Raw genomic sequence first — 19802 nt, forward strand, 5'->3', positions numbered from 1 at the left:
TCCTTTCTCATTGATGTGACCAAGCCTCTTATGTCAAAGGTCAATACTTGCATTTTTCTGAATTGCATTGATTTCTCCTTTGTGTAGTTTAGCTTCCATGACATAAAGAGTGTTCAGTTTCTCTTTCCTCACCACTACTAGAGAACCTTTGGTGAGCTTCCATTTGTTTTCACCAAAAAAATTTGTGAATCCCTCATCATCAAGTCTACCTGTAGATATCAAGATATCAAGTTGAGGCGAATATTTGGAATATGTCTAACATCCTTGATTACTAGTTTATTCCCAATACTAGTCTCCAAGCAAATATTTCCAATACCCACAATCTTGGATGCACCACTGTTTCCCATTCTAACATTACCAAAATCACCAGTTTTGTAAGAAATGAAAAAAATCACTATGGGAAGTGACATAGAATGAGGCACCGGAATCAATCACCTAGTTACTATCTTGGGATGCAAGACTTACACAACCATCATCACAAACAATCACAATATCACCTTCAGCGGCAACTGTATTAGTCTCTTAGTTATTTTTCTTCCCTTCATTATGTTCTCTTTTTAAAATCTTGCCCTCTTTCTTCATGTGGCCAAGCTTGTTATAGTGATAACACTTAATATTTTTTTTGGATTTGGATCTTCCTCTAAAACCATGTGAATTTCTACTTTGACTTCTCTCTTGTTTTTCTTGTTTTTTCATGTCTTTCTTGTTTTTCAGTAACAAATACTATAGAAAAAGATTCACTTTTTTCCTTTCTTCTAGCCTCTTCATTCAACAAACTATATTTAACAATCTCCATAGTTAGAATCCCATTTGGAGTGGAATTAGTAACTCTTACCACCAATGCTTCCCAACTATCAGGCAAAGAGCTAAGAAGTAATGATGCTTGCATCTCATCATCAATTTTCATTTTCATGGCAATCAACTTGTTCACTATACCCTGAAATAAACTGATATGCTTAACCATATTGCTCCCATCTTTGTATTTCAAATTGACAAGTCTTCTAATAAGAATGATTTTGTTTCCTAATGTTTTCTTCGTGAAGAGGTTTTCAAGTTTTTTCCAAACAACATCAGCTTTGGTTTCATCATAAATCTACTCATGTAGATTTGTATCCATCCACCATCTGATATAAGCAATGACTTTTCTATGTTGGACATCCCAATTTTCATCATCCATATCAGATGGGTTTTCTTTTAGTCTAATGGGCTTGTATAAATCTTTACAATAAAGCAGATCTTCCATCATACGCTTCCAAATGGAATAATTTGATGAGTTCAATTTTATGATGCCATCTAATTCATCCATTTTAACACACAAGTAAATAACTCCAAACAATTGAATTCTTTGATACCAATCTATTGGGAAAAACCAGAAAAATAATACACAATAAATAATTCTTTTCTCTTCTTTGTGTGCCTAAAATAGGATTCTCATCAACTATCTAACAGGAGTAACAAAATAAATATCAACAAAAGCATTACAAGCAATAAAACAATCCAAGAGAACACCAAGATTTTTTTACGTGGAAATCCAATGTGGGAAAAAACCACGGGACCGTAGTCAAACTTCCATTATCACCAATAATAATAATGGGTTCACAATAATTCTCTCTAGAATAATTAGAGGCTCACAACAACATCAAGAATAGGATTTTTTTTTGGCTAACCAACATCTATATCATCATCAACTAGATGAATTTCAACAAAGAAAAGTCTAGATCTCACCAAAGTGGGTTTTTCAAGAAAGCAACATAGAGGGGGGTAAATCAAAATCTGAACCGATGAATTTATAGAGTTTATTGCAAGGATTCACCACATGAAGTTTGAGCCAAAACAGACAAAGTTTGTGGTTTGATCTTCAATTAAATGCGCTAAAAACTATAATTTTCTTTCTCTATTACTTTCTTCTTCTTTTTTATTTTCTCCAAACTCCTCATTGCATTACTTTTTCTGTTCTACCACTTTTTTTCTTTTTTCTTTTTTTAATTTATTTTGGGCCAAAAGCCTTTCATTGGTCCAACCCACAATGAAAAGGCAAACCCAACAAGAATTTTATTAATATAAGTCTTGTGGGGTAGTCTAAGGTTTTAACGTATCTTGAAAGATTTCAATTCCAATTATGAAAATACTTTACCTAAGTATTTCATATCAAAGTTCTTAGAAAGGAAAACTTTAGTTTTGTTAAACAAATTGGTATTATTACTAGCAAGTAAGATATCATTCACATAGAAGATTAAAAATATGAACCTACTTCATCCAAACTTCATACATACAAATTCTCATTCAAGAAAGTTGCTTTTACATTAATTTGATGAAATGTTTAGTTAAGATTAGTAACTAGTGACATGAGGATTTGAATGACTCTTTTCGAAATACAAGAGAAAATGTTTTACTACAATTAATTTTACAACTTGATTTTAGAGATATTTATGTATTTTGAAAATTTAAAAAGACTTATCTTGATTTTGGGAATATTTATGTATATTTAAAAAAAACAAAAAAAAAAAAAACAAAACAAAAAGATGAGTGAAATATTCTTTATGCCTTTAATTGCCCACTATCTTTATCTTGTATCTTGTTATGGTTTTTCCATATTATCAAAAATTGAAAAAAACAAAATAGAGAGAGAAGAAAAAAAAAAGTCTAAAGAATTTTTTATTTGAAGAGTCAAAAAGAAGAAAGTTTTAGTATTTATTTTGTTATCCAATTTAAAGGTATGGATTAATTCTTTCAAGAATTTGAGTGACTTCTTCGAGATAAGGGTTAATAGTGAGGTACGTCATTTTATAATTTGTTATCTATTTTTCATATATTTTTAAAAGTATCAAAATAATTGAATTCTCTAAAGTGGATCAAGTAATAGTTTTTCTAAAATATGTTTTGATTTGTTTCTTAGTTTATTAAATAAATTAGGGATGTGATCATATGATTTCTTTATTGTTTTACAAGTGAATTTTATTATTTAATTTATTATAATAATTTTGAAACTCCCGTTATTAGTGACCCTAGTCAACATGGGATAAGTTGTTGACCTTCAATACCTTTGGTGGGGGTAATGATGCAGTGTAACCCTAACTAATAATGGTGTTATTATCCTTTGGAAATCATTCTAGCCACTAGTGAGAGGAACAAAGTGAGGCTAGCTAGCTAGTGCAAGTCCCAATATTGTGGCATAGTGTTATTATGAGTGGACCAAAGCAAAATGTTTGTTTGTGAAATTATTTTGAATATGAACTGATTATGCAAAGAAAGTGAATTAAATTATTAAATCAAAAGAACTTACTAATTGACTATTAAAAAAAACAATGAAAAATTCGATCTTCTAGAATTTAATATGTACTATACTTGATCTTTCTTATTGAACTATTTTTCTTTACTAAGATATCAAACTCATTCTTCTCTATTATTCTTTTTTTTTTTCAAGTACAAGTGACATCTATGAAGAGAGATTAGGATAGGAAGGTTTGTTCTATTAGAAATTGCTTTTAGGACTCTTGACATAAAACTCAATTCCGTTATAAATTTTAGAATTCTATTTATTTAAGTGTTTGGGAGAATTATTGAATCTATTGTTTAGATATTATTTTTATTTTTTATTTAATTTGGTATGTGAAGTGACTATGGTGCTCTTGGCCTCCTGGTTCAAGGTGTCACAAATTCATTCACTTTGAATAACTCATTTTTCAATAAGTTTGACTTTATGTTTTTTTTTTTTTATCTTACCTTTGAGTCTCTTTCAACTTTGAAGACTCATTTACAATTAATTGATTTAGATCCTTCAAATATTTCAAGTAAATCTCAAACATCATTTTTATGCATTGATTATAACTCATCCTTCATGGAATTAATCCACTGGATGTTATTATTACTTTCAATAACTTGTAAAAATGTTATTAGATCTTCTTCAATGCTAATACTAAATTCATGTTCTTTTAAGTATAAAATGTTGTCATCAAGAAGTGCATATTTCTTATGTCTTTAAGATTTTTTAAAGTTCCTGAATGTGATGTGCATGCATTCATGATAGTTTCTAATTTCTTTTCATATGGTTGAAAATCCTTATTTTTATAAGATATTCCAAAAAAATGTACATGATTTGGATTAGGTTTTTTGCTAGTCCATAATTTAAAAAAATTTTTTAGACAACTCTACTCAGAACCTTATTTAATATGTATGTTAAAGCATTTAAAGGTTATCCCCACAATATACAGGTAATAATTTATTACTTATCATAGTCCTAACTATATCCATAAGTGTATTACATCTTTCTGTTATGTCATCACACTGAGATGTACTTAGCAATGAATATTACGTAAAAATTTCATTTTGTTAAAAAAAACTGGCATATGGTCGAAAATTATGACCACCCTCATCATATACATCTACCATAGTATTCTCCACCTTTATCAAATCTCACAAATTTTTGTTTTTTATATAACTAATTTTCAACTTCAACTTTGAGAATTTTAAATTATTATAAAGCTTTAACATATCCTTTAATAGGTGGAGATGCACATACTATGAGAAATCATCAATAAAAGTGATAAAATACAATTCACCACCTATACAAAGATTTGGATAGATCCAAAATTATGTTGGTGTGTATCACTTCGAATAGTCTCAAACTTCTAATAGTACATTATTGGTAAATTTATATTGTTTTCCTTTAATGCAACCGAATACAAATATCAATATTAAATATGGAAAAGTCTAGAGTTTTATCATTTACTCACCTCTCAAGTCTATGCTTAGAAATGTGTCATAATGTTTGTTTATTTATTTATTTATCTGTCATAACATAGATGAACCTTCTGTTGGGCTCCCTTGTATGTGAGAAAGTGGGCCCCATATGCTTGGGGACCAAGTTAGTTACATTAAAAAAAAAAAACAGAATCAGGAAAAATCAGAGAGAAGAGAAGAGAGAGAAAAAAAACACATCTCATTACCCAAATTTCATCAACGAGCTTATCCCACTTCATTTGTGGTCCGATCAAGTTGAAATTTGGAAGAGATGTTTGAAACTCAAGTAGCTACAATCTAAACGGTGAAGATTAGATTTTGAGCTCAGGAACTATTGTTACTGCTTGTGAACAGTAACAACGTTTTTGGTATACTTTCTCCAATTTTCTTTGTTTTTGCCAAAAGAGATTGTATGATCCAAGGCTATATGTGCTCTTGATATATTTGGCATCCTTTAAAGATTATTCTAGAAAAGACATGTGTAACTCATTATTGTTGATAATGGAAGTTAGAACTAGATTAGGTCTCATGGTTTTTCCCTTCACATTAGGGGTTTTCCACATAAAAATTTTGGTGTTTGACTTATTTTTTATGTTGCATGAGTTTATTTATTTGTTGTTGCTAGTTGATATTGCCTATTTAGTTTTGCACAAAGAAATGGTAGAAAATTTCTCTTGTTTGTTGGAATATTGTGAATTCACCCTAATAAGTGGTATCAAAGCCAAGTTGATTATCAGTGGGATCTCTTATGTGAATTAAATGGAGGAGACTGGCAGTGGAATGATTAAACTCACAACTTCCAATTATTCAATTTGGAATACTAGGATGGAGGATATTCTATATTGCAAAGAGTTGTTTGAGCTCACTGAACACAGGGGTTATAAGCCAATTACTACAACTGAGGATGACTAGAAGAAATTAAATAGGAAAACCATTAACAGATTAGGTAGTGGTTTGATCAGAGTGTCTTCCGTCATGTAGCCAAGGAAGTTGATGCATATAGCCTTTGGCAGAAATTAGAGTCTTTATGAGAGAAAGACTGCACAGAACAAAGCCTTTATGATAAGAAGGCTTGTGAATTTAAAGTACAACGATGGTAATAGTGTTTCAGAGCATCTCAGTAATTTTCAGGGACTATTGAATGAGTTGTCTACCATGAAGCTTGAGCTAGATGATGAGGTACGACTTTACTTTTGTTGAGTTCCTTACTAGACAGTTGGGAAACTTTGGTGGTATCCTTGAGTAATTCAGCCCCAAATGGTCTGATAACTATCAACATGGTAAAAAACAACATATTTAATGAAGAGGCAAGAAGAAAAGAGTTAGGTATTTCTTCTAATATAGAAACACTTGTTACAAAGAGGCGGGTGAGAAGTAAAATCAGAAAACCTTCCAATGATTATAACCATGACAAGTCAAGAGGAAAGTTAAAGTTTAGAAAATAGATAAAGTGTTTTTATTGTGGCAAGCCAGGGCACATTAAGAGAGAGTGTAGAAAATTCAGAAGAGAACAGTTTGAAGGAAAATGTGAAAAAAAAAAAAAAAAAAGACAAATACATTGTAGCGGTTGCATCTGATGGTGATACGATTATTGTTTGTGATGATGCGTGTGTAAACCTTGCATGCCAGGATTCCACTTGGGTGGTTGATACAGCAGTGTTGTTTCATATCATTGCATGTAGAGATTTCTTTTCTTCCTACACCAGTGACAGTTTTGGTTGGGTTAGGATGAGAAATGAAGCAAAATGTGAAATTGTTGACATGGGAGATGTAGAGCTAGAAACTAGCATTGGGTGCAAATTGGTTCTGAAATATGTTAGACATGTTCCTGAAATGCGCTTTAGTTTGATCTCTATTGGAAAGCTTGATGATGAGGGCTACCATAGTCACCTTGGAAAGGGTAAATGGAAGCTTACTAAGGGTTCTCTTGTTTTAGCTAGGAAAAAGAAAAACAATACTCTCTATAAGATACAAGTGAAACTAATCAAGGGAGAGACGAACATTGTTGAGAATGAAACCTCTACTGAGCTATGGCATAAATGGCTTGGTCACATAAGTGAAAAGAGACTTCAAGTTCTTGCCAGAAAAAAACTTTACCAATTAAAGTTACGTCACTATTACCTTGCACACATTGTCTGTCTGGAAAGCAAAGTAGAGTTGCATTTCGTAGATTTCTTTCAAATAGAAAACCAGATATTCTTGATTTAGTTCACACTGATGTTTGTACTATGCAAAGTAATACTCTTGGTGGTGCACTTTATTATGTGACTTTTATTAATGATCATTCAAGAAAGGTGTGGGCATATGCTTTGAAATCCAAATACCAGGTACTTGATGTATTCAAAGATTTTCATGTGAATGTTGAGAGACAAATTGGCAAGCAGTTAAAATCTATCAGTGCAAACAATGGTAGTGAATATAAGGGGCCATTTGAGCAATATTGCAGAAGTCATGGCATCAGGCTTGAGAAGATAGTTCCTAAGACCTTACAACAAAATGGTGTAGCTGAGAGAATGAATAGAACCATCTATGATAGAATCAGGTGCATGCTTTCTTATGCAAAATTGCCTAAGTCTTTTTGGGGCGAGGCCATGATGACAGTCGTTGATTTGATTAATCTGTCTTCATCATATCCTTTAAAGAATGATATTCCAGAGAAGGTTTGGATAGGAAAATTTGTTTCTTTTGAGTACTTAAGAGTGTTTGGCTGCAGGGCATTTGTTCATATTCTTAGAGACGAGCGATCTAAACTTGACAGTAAGACTATATAGTGTATCTTCCTAAGTTATTCAAATGAAGAGTTTGGGTACAACTACCAAAAAGATTATATGAAGTAGAGATGTTGTCTTCTTTGAGATCAAACCATTGAAAACTTGGATCGAGTTAAGAAGTCAAAGTCTTTCAATGAAGAATATGTTGATTTGGGTCCAACCTCTCCTAACTTTGTGGGACATAATGAACATAGGGAAGTTGTGAAAGAAGAATAGGTTGATACAATTGACAAAAATGATGAGTCTGCAGTTGATGATGTAGAAGAAAATCCTACAGTTGAGAATGTTGGCCTAGAACATCAGCAAGAACAAGCTACTTCAAAGTTGCCTATTGAAACACGGTCAAGAAGATCTAATAGAGAACATCAACCTTCTAGAAGGTATACTAGTGATGAGTATTTGTTGCTTTTTGATGGTGGAAAGCCATAAAATTATCAAGATATTTTGTTGCATGATGAGAAAAAATAGTGGTTGAGAGCTATGCATGAAGAGACGAAATTATTGCATAAGAACAACACTTATGAATTGATAGAGTTACCTAGGGGTAAGAGAGCATTGAAGAATAAATGGGTACTAAAAAGGAAGCCTGAACCAAACAGATCACAACCAAGGTACAAGGCAAGATTGGTTGTGAATGGTTTGTCATAAAAAAATGCATTGACTTTGAAGAGATTTTCTCGTCCATGGTTAAGATGTCTTTGATCCAAGTTGTGTTAGGCTTGGTTGCCAGTATGAATCTAGAGATTGAACAGCTTGATGTGAAGAATGCTTTCCTCCATGGTGACTTAGAGAAGGAAATACATATGGAGCAACCAGAAGAGTTTATAATCAAAGGCAAGGAACACTTAGTGTGTCGACTGAAGAAGAGCTTGTATGGTCTCAAGCAGGCACCAAGACAGTGGTACAAGAAGTTTGATTCCTTCATGGTTGAGCATGGGTATGATAGAACTACTTCTAACCATTGTGTGTTTGTGAAGAAATTCTCTGATAGAGAATTTATTATTCTCTTGCTATATGTGGATGATATGCTTATTGTTAGTCGTGATACTGGTAAAATTGATAAACTGAAAAAGGAGTTGAGCAAGTCCTTTGAAATGAAGGACTTGGGGTCTGCAAGTCAGATTCTTGGTATAAAGATTTCTCAAGATAGAACGAATGGAAAATTATGGCTATCTCAAGAAAGCTACATGGAGAAGGTTTTAGACAAGTTCAACATGGGCAAGGCAAAACCAGTGAGTTCTCCACTTGGAAGTCATCTAAAGCTAGGTTCCAAACAAAGTCCTTCAAGTGAGAAAAAGAAAAAGAAATGTGAAAGGTGCCCTATGCATCAACTGTGGGTAGCTTGATGTATGTCATGGTGTGCACGAGGCCTGATATTGCTCATGTTGTTGGAGTTGTCAACAAGTTCCTTTCTAATCCTGGCAAAGAACACTGGGTTACAGTGAAATGGATTCTCAGGTATCTGAGGGGTACTTCTAAGACATGTTTATGTTTTGGGATTGACAAACCTATGCTTATAGATGCACAAATACAAATATGGCTAGGGATGTTGATTCTAAAAAGTCTATTTTTGGTTATTTGATCACTTTTTCAAGGGGAGTAGTGTCATGGCAATCAAGGTTGCAGAAATGTGTTGCTTTGTCGACCACAGAGGCTGAGTACATTGCTATCACCGAAGCGAGTAAGGAGTTACTGTGGATGAAGAAGTTCCTACAAGAATTGGGTCTACAGCAAGAAAGGTATCTACTCTACTATGATAGTCAGAGCGTTATTCATCTCAGTAAGAATCCAACTTTTCACTCTAAATCCAAGTATATTGATGTGAGATATTATTGGATTCGTGATGCACTAGAAATGAAATTGTTTTGCCTTGAGAAAATTCATACTAATGAGAATGATCAAATATGATGACAAAACCAATACCTATAGAGAAGCTACAATTCTGTAGAAAGTAAGCGGGCTTAGTAGAGCCCCTTACATAGTCGGAGAGAGAGATTTGTTGGGCTCCCTCGTATGTGAAGGAGTGGGCCCCATATGCTTGGGGACCAAGTCAATTGCATTAAAAAAAAAACACATCTCATTGCCCAGATTTCATCAACGAGCCGATCACACTTCATCTGTGGTCCGATCAAGTTGAAATTTGGCGGAGAGATTTGAAACTCAAGTAGCTACAATTTGAATGGTGGAGATCATATTTTGAGCTCGGGAACTGATGTTACTGTCCATGAACAATAATGGCGTTTTTGGTATACTTTCTCCAATTTTCTTTGTTTTTACCAAGAGAGATTGTATAATCCAAGGCTATATGTGCTCTTGATGGATTTGGCAATCTTTAGAGATAATTCTAGGAAAGACAGGTGTAACCCATTCTTGTTGATAGTGGAAGTTTGAACTGGATTATGTCTCATGGTTTTTTCCTTCACATTGGGGGTTTTCCACATAAAAATTTTGGTATTTGATTTATTTTTTCTGTTGCATGAGTTTATTTATTTATTGTTGCTAATTGATATTGCTTATTTAATTTTGCACAAAGAAATGGTAGAAATTTTTTTTGTGTTTGTTAGAATATTGTGAATTCACCCTAACACCTTCTTTCAAGATGTTATGTTTCATACCAACACTAGCATACATGGTTAAAAGAGTTTGGGAAAATAAATGGTTTCGGTTAATTTAATATACCCATCCCATAAACTCCTAGAAAAACTCCTAGAACAAATCAAAAATAAATTTTTATAAATGAGGAGAGATTGATTTAGTTGAAGATATATCCTTCTAAATTAAGTTTAGATAAAGAAAAATGTTTTTTTTAAAAAAATATAGGAGAATAAAATGCATTATAAAGGTACAAAATAAGTTTATAGGTTCCAATAGTTTTTGACTTTGTAGTTTATTTGATTTCATATCTTTCATCCTCGCTAACAATCTGGTTAATAAGGAATTCCTGTGAAGAATTTTTTACAAAAATTGTGGCCATAAATCTAATAGTTATGTATTAGAAGGAATATGAACCAAATTGGTTTCAAAACATACAAGTAATTAGTTATCATCTTCCTTTTTAAACCAATATTTCCTTTTGATGTCATCCTTCTTCCCGTGTCCCTTCTTTTTTTTTTTTTAGAAAAATAATAATATTTCAAACTATTTTCTTTCTCTTTATCAATGAGTCATTAAGCTCTTATCTGGTAAATGTTTTAAAAAATAGTGTATTCTATTTTTGAAAACAGAAAACATACTTTTTGAATAGAAAACAAGTTTGGCTTGGAATTTCTCTAAACACAATTTTTAGGAAATTATTCATAAAATACGATGTTTTCATAAAACATCTTTAAGGAGTTTTCCTTGTTTTTGCTATTATTTTTAGAACAAAAGACAAGAACCAAAAACACACTCTAACCTGTTATAGATAGAGTTGGAAATTGGTGCATAATCCTCTTCTCTAGCTTTTCGTACTTTTGGAGAACTTTGCTAAACTTGTTTTAAGTGAAGATCTTCATAGATTTGGGTGTGTCATCTTCAAGCCATCTTCAGGTATGTTTTTATTTTTACTTTTATTTTTGTTTTGAGTTTCAACATACAATTCTGCTAGCCTCCAACAGAAAAAATGAAGCATAAAAAAAAAAAAAAAAAATCTTAAAAAACCCACAAAAATTTACTTCATTTTGGTGTTGAAAATGTTGGTCTTCTTTTTTTTTTTTTTTTTTTCCTTTGATGGTTGCCTAGTTCTAGAAGTTTGAAGAAATTAGTGCAACTATGCATGCCAGGTTTGGGCTTTTGGGCTTTTTGAGATTTGGAGAAAGTTTCATGGGCAAGTCAAGATTATTGCTAATTTCTGGAGCCTGACATTCAGGGATGGGTCTCATCTATAAACTTTTTTAAGCAAACAAAAGAAAGAAAAATGGGTTTTCTTCGGATGCCTTGTTTTGATCTCATGCTCTTAAGCTATGTTTGCAATTTCCAATTTGGGTTTGCAAGTGCACACCATTGCTGAATTGGCTTTGAGCTCTGTTCTATCTTATTTTGCTTCGTTTTCTCAGCTACCAATTAGGGACTCCTTGTAGAATGAACCTCTTTATTTGAAAAAAGATGAAATTATTTAAAGATGAATGCATATAATTTTTTAAATTTATGAAAAAAAAAATTTATGTTCTAATCAAGTATATATTTATATTTTAAAATTTAAAATTATAAATTATTTGTTTTTACAATATCATGTTAATGATGGGAAGAAAACACTTATTTTACAAAATAAAGTCCAAATAAATTTATTTATTTTTATTATTTTATAAAACTATTTTTATTTATTCAACCAAATATGTTTTTTCTTTTAGAATATAAAAAAAAATTAGAATTTAGTTTTCCAATATATCTTTCTTTCTCAAAACAACATAAAACTATTCTAAAAAACCATTCTCTAAAAACTATTTTTGAAAACATTTTCAAACAAAACTCAGATTTCCTACCATTCTTCATCGATGCTCTCATTTTATGAAACTAATTTCTATTATTTGACACCATGTAAACGATTTGTAATTACTCATATTTCAATCTTTCTTCTTTTTGCACACACATAGCATTAATTCATGAACAATTCATTTATCATGTCATATGAAATTTTGAAGGGACATACTGTTAAAGGAAAAAAGTTTAGGATGAATTGTATAAGAAATTATTCTGAAATTCCCATTTTCAAAGTATCCAATTTGTTATTATTTATTTATTTGTTTACTATATGAGAATTATCATCTTTCCTTTTAGAAGCAAGGGAAAGTTAGTTTTTTCCTTTTTTATTTCCTTTATTTCTTTTCATTAGGTCTATTTAAACTCTAATTTGTGTTATAGCTATTTTAAAGAAAATTCATAATAAAAAACCCTAGATTTTTTTTCTCCTTTTTATTTTTCTCTTTGAGTCTTTTTGGACTTCACAAAATTGATTGGGTATATTGTTTATTTTCATTATGTGTTGTCTACACTTATTCTATTATATTTTATATTGGTAAATTTATACATCAAAGTGTCTTCTAGTACCTTGTTTGATGCTATAAATTTCTACTGCACAAAGATAATGAATTCTTTAAGCCTTTGAGGACGCAAAAATTGAGTGTTTACTATTTTTAGCAATCCTATTTTTCATCATCATAAGATTTTTCAAATATAATGCTCTCACTTTTCATAAAATTCCTTAACATCGGATGCACTATCATTGAAAGACAAAGGAGGTTTCGCAACTCGAAGAGCCAATTCCAAATTGAGATCGTAAAAAATAATAATAATTTTTTCATTCTAATATGAAAAATTAGAATCATTTAGTTCTCATATACCAAATAAGTGTCCTAATAAGCCGATATCATTATCAATAAATAATGATACCAAATAATGGTATCATTATTGATATCAAATAACTTATTCATAACTTTAGATTATGAAATTCAAATTTATATATTCATAACTTTAGCTTATGATGTGTAAATTCATTTATTCACAACTTGAGATTATGAAAATGACGTTATTATGTATTTAAGCTATGAAAATGTAAAAATTATTTTATCATAACTTCAAGTTGTGATAATATAGTTTCTCTATAGCTTTAAACTCGGAAAAAAATGCAAATAGTTGAAAAAATAATAATAAAAACCAAGAAAAAGAAACATTACTATTCTCAATCATTGTTTTGCTGTCAAATGTGAGAAAATTTCCATCATGATGTTCAATACTAAGAAATAATTCAAAACCAAAGAGTACATATCTTGATCCATAATGCTAAACTTTTGATAGTAAAACAATAACTTGTCAGCCTTGAATCTTTACTCTCTTGCTCTCACTTTCGCATAATCCTTAATGATGGATAATAAATAACATTTGAATAAAGAAAATGGTGAGTAGAGAGAGCAACTAAGAGTTTTATTATAAATAACTCTTTTAGATTTACACATGCAAATTGAGAAAACAAAACACATGATCTCCTACCAAACGAAGTTCTGATACCATATTTAATTATTAATTTTCTTAAAAGTTTAAAATTATATTCTTTAATATATATATATATATATATGGTTCATCCCATCAATGAACCAAAATATAGTGAAACCTTGAGCTTTAACAAAGATAAACTTAATGTAGTCATTAAGACCGGTTTTTGTTTCAATATTATATGCATGATACCACAAGTGAAGTAAAAAATGTAGGGAAACAATTTATTTCAAGGGGCAATGTGTCTTCAAGCTCAATGGTTAAACCTTTTTAACCTCTAAATTTAGGTGTAGAGTCAGAAATGTTGAGGGTGGCTTAATAGAAACAATTTATTTCGAGGGAGCAATATCTCTTCAATCTCAACGGTTAAGCCTTTTTTACTTTTAAATTTAGCTTAGTGGCTTAATGACTTAGTGGAAATTTGGTTTTACGGGGGGGCACTTGTCTCCTCTGGGCATATGCTGGCTCTGCCAGGACATGATACTATATATAATCTTACTTACAGAACTTAAAATATCAATTTGATTCCAAGAGGGTGACTAAAGCCAACATAAATTCACATTGGAATAAGGAAGTTAATCTAAACCCAAATCGATCAGAAAATCATATGAAGTTTTTTAGTTGGGCCAAATCAACCAAATTGTACTTTTCCTATTACTTCATCCTATATTCTTCAATTTTTTATTATATATATATATTATACATGAAATAATTAAATTAAGTGCACTCAACACATGATCAAACCGTAATAAGTTAGGATTTTTTCCGTCCAAGACATTTTCTAATACTTTTCCACATAGCTACATGATTGAAAGGGCCAAAGAAGTTACATCAACTATCTTTGGAGCATTGCTTCCTTGACCACCCTCTGCAATGATAAATTCCAGGAAATAATTAGGTCTATATTTCTGATTTTGTTTTCTTACAATATATAAACCTTAATTTACAGCAAAGCTCCATTAACCAACTATATTAATAAGCATAGATTAAGTCATAGGTTCATTTGATTCATCAAGAGGCTAATGAAAAACCCGATATAGAGCTTGTTTGGAAGTAATTTTGAAAGAAGTACGTCCTAAATGTTTACAAGTGTCTTCTCATAAAAATTAGTTATTTAGAAAAATTTTCAAAATATAAAATATCGACATATACTGCAACTAAAAGTACTATCAAACACTTTTTAGTTTGTTCTGAACATTAAGTTGTTTTCTCTGAAAGTGTTTTTAATGGAAGCACTATTAAAAAATCATTTCTAATAAAAGATCTACTAACAAAATAAAATTAATTGATTAAAAGAAATGAAATAATCCTCGTGTTTGTTAATTTAACATTTTTCATGTTTTTACTTGAAGGGTAACCCATTTTTTACATAAATAACCTTGACTATTTCAAGTATTTACATACAAATTTTAAAAGAAAAGGTTATCTTTATAAAAAAAAAGAATAAGAACATTTTTGTCAAAATATGGCCAAAGATGGATTGAGGGTTTCCAAAAGTAAGTCTTCAATTACCCTTTTAATCAAATAACCCAATAAAATATTATTTACACCTAAATGAGCCCTTATTTAAGGCTTTAATCGAGTGTCGAGGCTAAAAAATAAATTTTAGCAAAAAAGAACAAAAATCAATTATATAATGGCGTGTTAACCAAGGTTTTCTCCTAAACCAAGGGGTAAAGGTTACTTTTATTTTTTTATACTCAAACACTAAAACTAAAATAATAAAATGAAAATCACAAATAATAGGTCGATCAATGCTAGACCTTTATACTCTATGCTCTGAAGACACAAATTCTATCCCACTTAGTGTTCACGATACAAGAGTGATTATCTTCCAAGATACAACTATTTCTTTATTATGCATCTAGTACTCCAAAATTATAAGAAATAATGAATCATGATTTGTATTCTATTAAATGCTTTGATTGAATGTATGTTTGACTAGGATATTAAATAAGAATCAATGACAGACCATTTATCACTCAAAATTTTTGAATGATCAATTGAAAGAACTTCAATGTGATTCTAATAAGTCAAAAATATATTTTCTATAAAAAAAATAAAAAAGGGATTGCGTTACAAGTCTCCTACAAATAAAAGGTAATATAAAATCTATTGTGAAGGAGACTTCAAGTAGTAATTTAATTATTATTTGTAATTGTTGTAGGAGAAATGGTTATATGAGTGGTATTTGTCTATTCTTGTCTTTTGAAGAAAAATGCATCAAATAAATGGAAAACAATAGAAAGGAAGACAAGCTCATTTTGGACATAATGCAAAGATATATCATTAGCACGTGTAACATCGGTAATATCTTCCTTATTAGAAATATTCTCTTACCGATTGTTGTTGGTTTGATTCATAAAGTAATTTTTGAATCATCATGTAATTGCATCATAAAGAATTTTCAAAGTTTATCAAATCATTTTGATGTGTCATTCAAATAACATGTTTATATCATATTAAAAAATTCAACGGTCATAACAAATGCTTTGTCAAAAGAAAAACTTTTAGGAAAATCTAAAAAAACATTTCTCAGTTACGAATGACATATGCAAAATTTATAGAGATATGTATGATATTTGATTAATTTAACTCTCCTTGCCGAGAAATTGCCAAAATAATGATGAGTTAAGAAAAAGTAGATAGGAGGATGCAAAGTAAAGTGAAAAATGAAAAAAAATAAAAAATTAACTTCACATAAAATATAGCAAATAAATCAACAATCTTCAAAGGAGTAGCATCGGTCATCATCTAAGCAAAATTGATGATTATTAGTTTATGGTCATAGAAAAAAAATTGATGAAATTGATATAATTTCTAGCCTAAGATTTCAATAAAGAAGAATACATTATTTATGAAAATAGGTAAAATAGAATGGGTTCAAATTGAGCTTGAGAAGGTCTAAGCAATATTAAAGTTGGATCTTTGAAGACATGACTTTCATATGGCACAAACTATCACACATCAAGAAATAAATTTAAAATATTGTTTTTTAAAAATTATTTTTAAATTTTGTTGTATTCGATTAAAAATGCTATCTATATATTTGTTTTGATAAGCAATTAGTACTTAATACCCAACATTAACAATTAATGGCATGAGCTACGAGGATCCCATGCCTATAAATTATAGGTGTAAGCAAATTTGAAAAAATCAAAAAACCAATCTAAATCAACCAATGATTTGGCTTTCAATAATAAAAAAATCGGTTTAATTTGAGAATTTTGAAAACCAATTTTTTTGGGTTGGTTTTCAATTTTCTTATCCACTAAGACAAACCAAATCAAACCCACATTTTAAAACTTATATACAATTGTTTGATATTTAATAAATTTTTTATATTAAATTCTATTAAATGCATTCAATATATTTTTTTACATCAACTTCAAATCAGCTTGAATTAATTTAAAAAAAAAAATAGACTTAAAGCTTAATTTAAACTCAAATTAATGGGTGTTGGGTTTAAAACAAAAGCAAATTTACAACTCGACTAAGGACTAAAAAGGTTATTAAGTTGAGTCAAAACCAATTCATGAAAACCAAACTAAATCAACCTTAAAAGGTTTGGTTTGATTCGGTTTTTTATTTCAAATCTGAATGATTGAGTTGGATAAAAACCAATTCATGAAAATCGAACCAAACTGACTTTAAAAGACTTGGTTTCATTTGGTTTTTCATTTTAAATCTAATCGGTTTAGTTTTGAACACATTTAAATCGATTATATCAATTCAATTCATATTTGACTTAAAAACCAACTGAAGCGACTTTATTTACACCTATAAATAGGTATAAATAGAATTTACATCATTATGTATAAATTTTTAAAATATTTTTGTTTTATTTATTTTCTTTTCAACTTTCACAATGAATCAAACAAGAGAATGTTTCTTCTCTTCCTTGACACTTTCCCTTATCCAAATTAATAGACCCTAAGTATTAATTTGGACGTTATAAAATAAACAAAGAAAGAGTAAAAATAATAATAATAAAGTTAATCAGTTTATCATAAAAAACAATAAAATAATAAAACAAAATAAAATTCATTTTAAAATTTAAATAGTTTGGAAGTGTTCATTTTTTATAAAAGAAGAATAAGCTTAGAAAAAGCATAACTTTGGTGAGATTAAATCAAATCATGAAAAGTTTGAGAAAAAGCATTAATGGAAGAAAATAAGAAGAAAAAATGTTCAAGGAAATAAATTTACACCTTTTTAAAAAATATATGTATAGACCATGATGATTGCCCAATAAAGGGAACAAATAACTGAAATTAAAAATAAAAAATAAAAAATAAATAAATTAAAAAAAAAAAAAGGAGAGAGAAAAAATAATTTTCCCTTAAATAAATAAAATGGGCTAACCGAAATAATGTCACTTTCAAATTTCAAGTTGCCGAAATCTCGGAAAAAATGGGCGGGTTTGGCAACTAATTAGGTCTGGCTTTGGCGACCCGAAATTAGAGTCTGAATGGCACCCGAAAGATTGTTAACAGCCGAAACGAGACCGTTAATTCCTTTCCGGTTGTCTTCATTTCGGGTTTCTTCAATTTGCATTCTTCGTTCTTCTAGCTCCATTACTTCTCGGTGTCTCCTCTCTTTCTTCTCGTCGCAGGATTTCATAGTTCGGGCCAAAACTGAAGCACTACGAACTATGCTCGACCCGATATTTCGGACTTTCCTGCGTTTCGTATTGGATTCCAATTTCTCACTGCATTCCGTCTCGGACGAGTCTGATGTTTCTACAACAGAAAATAATATCCAACTAATCAATTTCTGAAAAATAAAAAATATAATAAGATAAATTATTTTATTTTTCATAATTAAATACTTTAGAATAAAGTTTTAATATATGCTGAAAATGCAATTTATTTATTTCGTGTGTTGTGTTGTGTTGAAGTACCCAAAATTCACTAGGAAAATGATTAGGCAGCTTTGAACCCACAGCTTCCCATCATGTTTGGACTTTTTCATTCTATAAATAAAATTAAAATTAAAAAAAAATTATTTTATTATTATTTAAAAAAAAAAAAAAAGGAAAAATCCAAATCAAATCAATCGCTATTGGGTACCGAATCTCCGTGCAGCATCGTATCTTGCCCAAAAATATTTGCAGGTCCACCATTGAAGGCTTACTAACCCAGAACCCAGACCCTTGATCCCATCAACATTTTGAAATTTTCAAAACATCAGACGGTAGCAATACATGACAGAAAAGACATAGAATGGAATAAGGTACAGAGATAACATCGACGGTGAATTTGGTAGGGTGTAGTTTAATGTTATAGTCCTGAGCGTACGGTGGCATATAAAATAATTTGAAATTTTTGTAATAAATGTTTGCAGAGTTTTCAAACACTGCAAGTTTGACCAAATCATCTTCTAACCGGGCGAAAATTTCTCATTCTGGATAATACAATTACAGTACCTGAAGCCGCCGGCGCTGTTGTCGGCGGCGGCGGTGGGGATGGTGGCCGCACGGAGATCGGAGCCGGTGATGGAACTGAGGATGAAGACGGCTGTGCGATGGTTCTCAGTGGGTATCTCCGGTGGACCACTTCGTTGAGGGCTTCGAAGACCTCCGAGGACATGTTCGACGGCAGATTCCGATCCTTTCGTTCGTGCTTCTCCATTTTCCAGTACGAAGGGTGGTGCTCGTCACCGGAGGCCGCTGCGGCGGAGGAGCGGGACTCGTACTCGCGGACCTTCTTGTAGTCGCGAAGCAGGTTATCCCACTTGTCGTTGCACTGGTTCTGGCTGCGGAGGCAGCCGTGGCTCCAGCAGTAGTTCTCAACCCATTTCCACCGGAGCTCGCCGGTTCGGCAGTGGTGTTTGGCTGCGCTGGAGGAGGGATCCGGGGGGGTGGAGCTGACCTTGATTCTTCTTTCGTCGTCGAGCTTCTTTGCTGTGATTAGGATGAGTGTTTCTTGGATGGTCCAGTTGCCTTTCCGGTACTCCCGACTCTGTAAGGATGATGTGGCGGCGGTGGAGACGACGTGGTGGGGGTTGAGGGGCGTTGTGGCTGCCGTGGGTGGTGGTTCGGACATGGCTTTGGCATCTCTGAGAAAAAAGTGTGCTTGTGTGCCCAATGAAGTGATCAGTAGAGAGAATAGGTGCTTGGAAAATGGGTTTACTATTGCCTCTTTCTTTTTCCTTTTTTTTTTTTTTTAAAAAAGAGAAAAATAATAAAACTTAACAATAATCTTGTTATTAACCTTAAAAAGTAAAAGGAGAAATAACTTTACCTTGATTTTTAAATAAAATATTTTCCAACATGGAAAGTAATTTAATAAAAAAAGACTTTTAATTTAATTTATTTTTTTA

General features: G+C 31.1%; 1 protein-coding gene across 1 annotated transcript; it reads right to left on the bottom strand.

Moving 5' to 3' along the window:
* Nucleotides 1–17799: 17799 nt before the first annotated feature.
* Nucleotides 17800–19546, bottom strand: LOC117923028 (trihelix transcription factor ASR3-like). The gene is made up of 2 exons (XM_034841291.1): nt 18907–19546; nt 17800–18220 (listed from the first exon to the last, which is right to left on the bottom strand). Exons 1-2 carry the CDS (start codon nt 19523–19525, stop codon nt 17913–17915), a joined length of 927 nt encoding a protein of 308 aa, XP_034697182.1. The 5' UTR covers nt 19526–19546; the 3' UTR covers nt 17800–17912.
* Nucleotides 19547–19802: the final 256 nt, after the last annotated feature.

This window comes from Vitis riparia, chromosome 1 (genome assembly GCF_004353265.1).
Source record: "Vitis riparia cultivar Riparia Gloire de Montpellier isolate 1030 chromosome 1, EGFV_Vit.rip_1.0, whole genome shotgun sequence".
Classification (NCBI taxonomy): domain Eukaryota; kingdom Viridiplantae; phylum Streptophyta; class Magnoliopsida; order Vitales; family Vitaceae; genus Vitis; species Vitis riparia.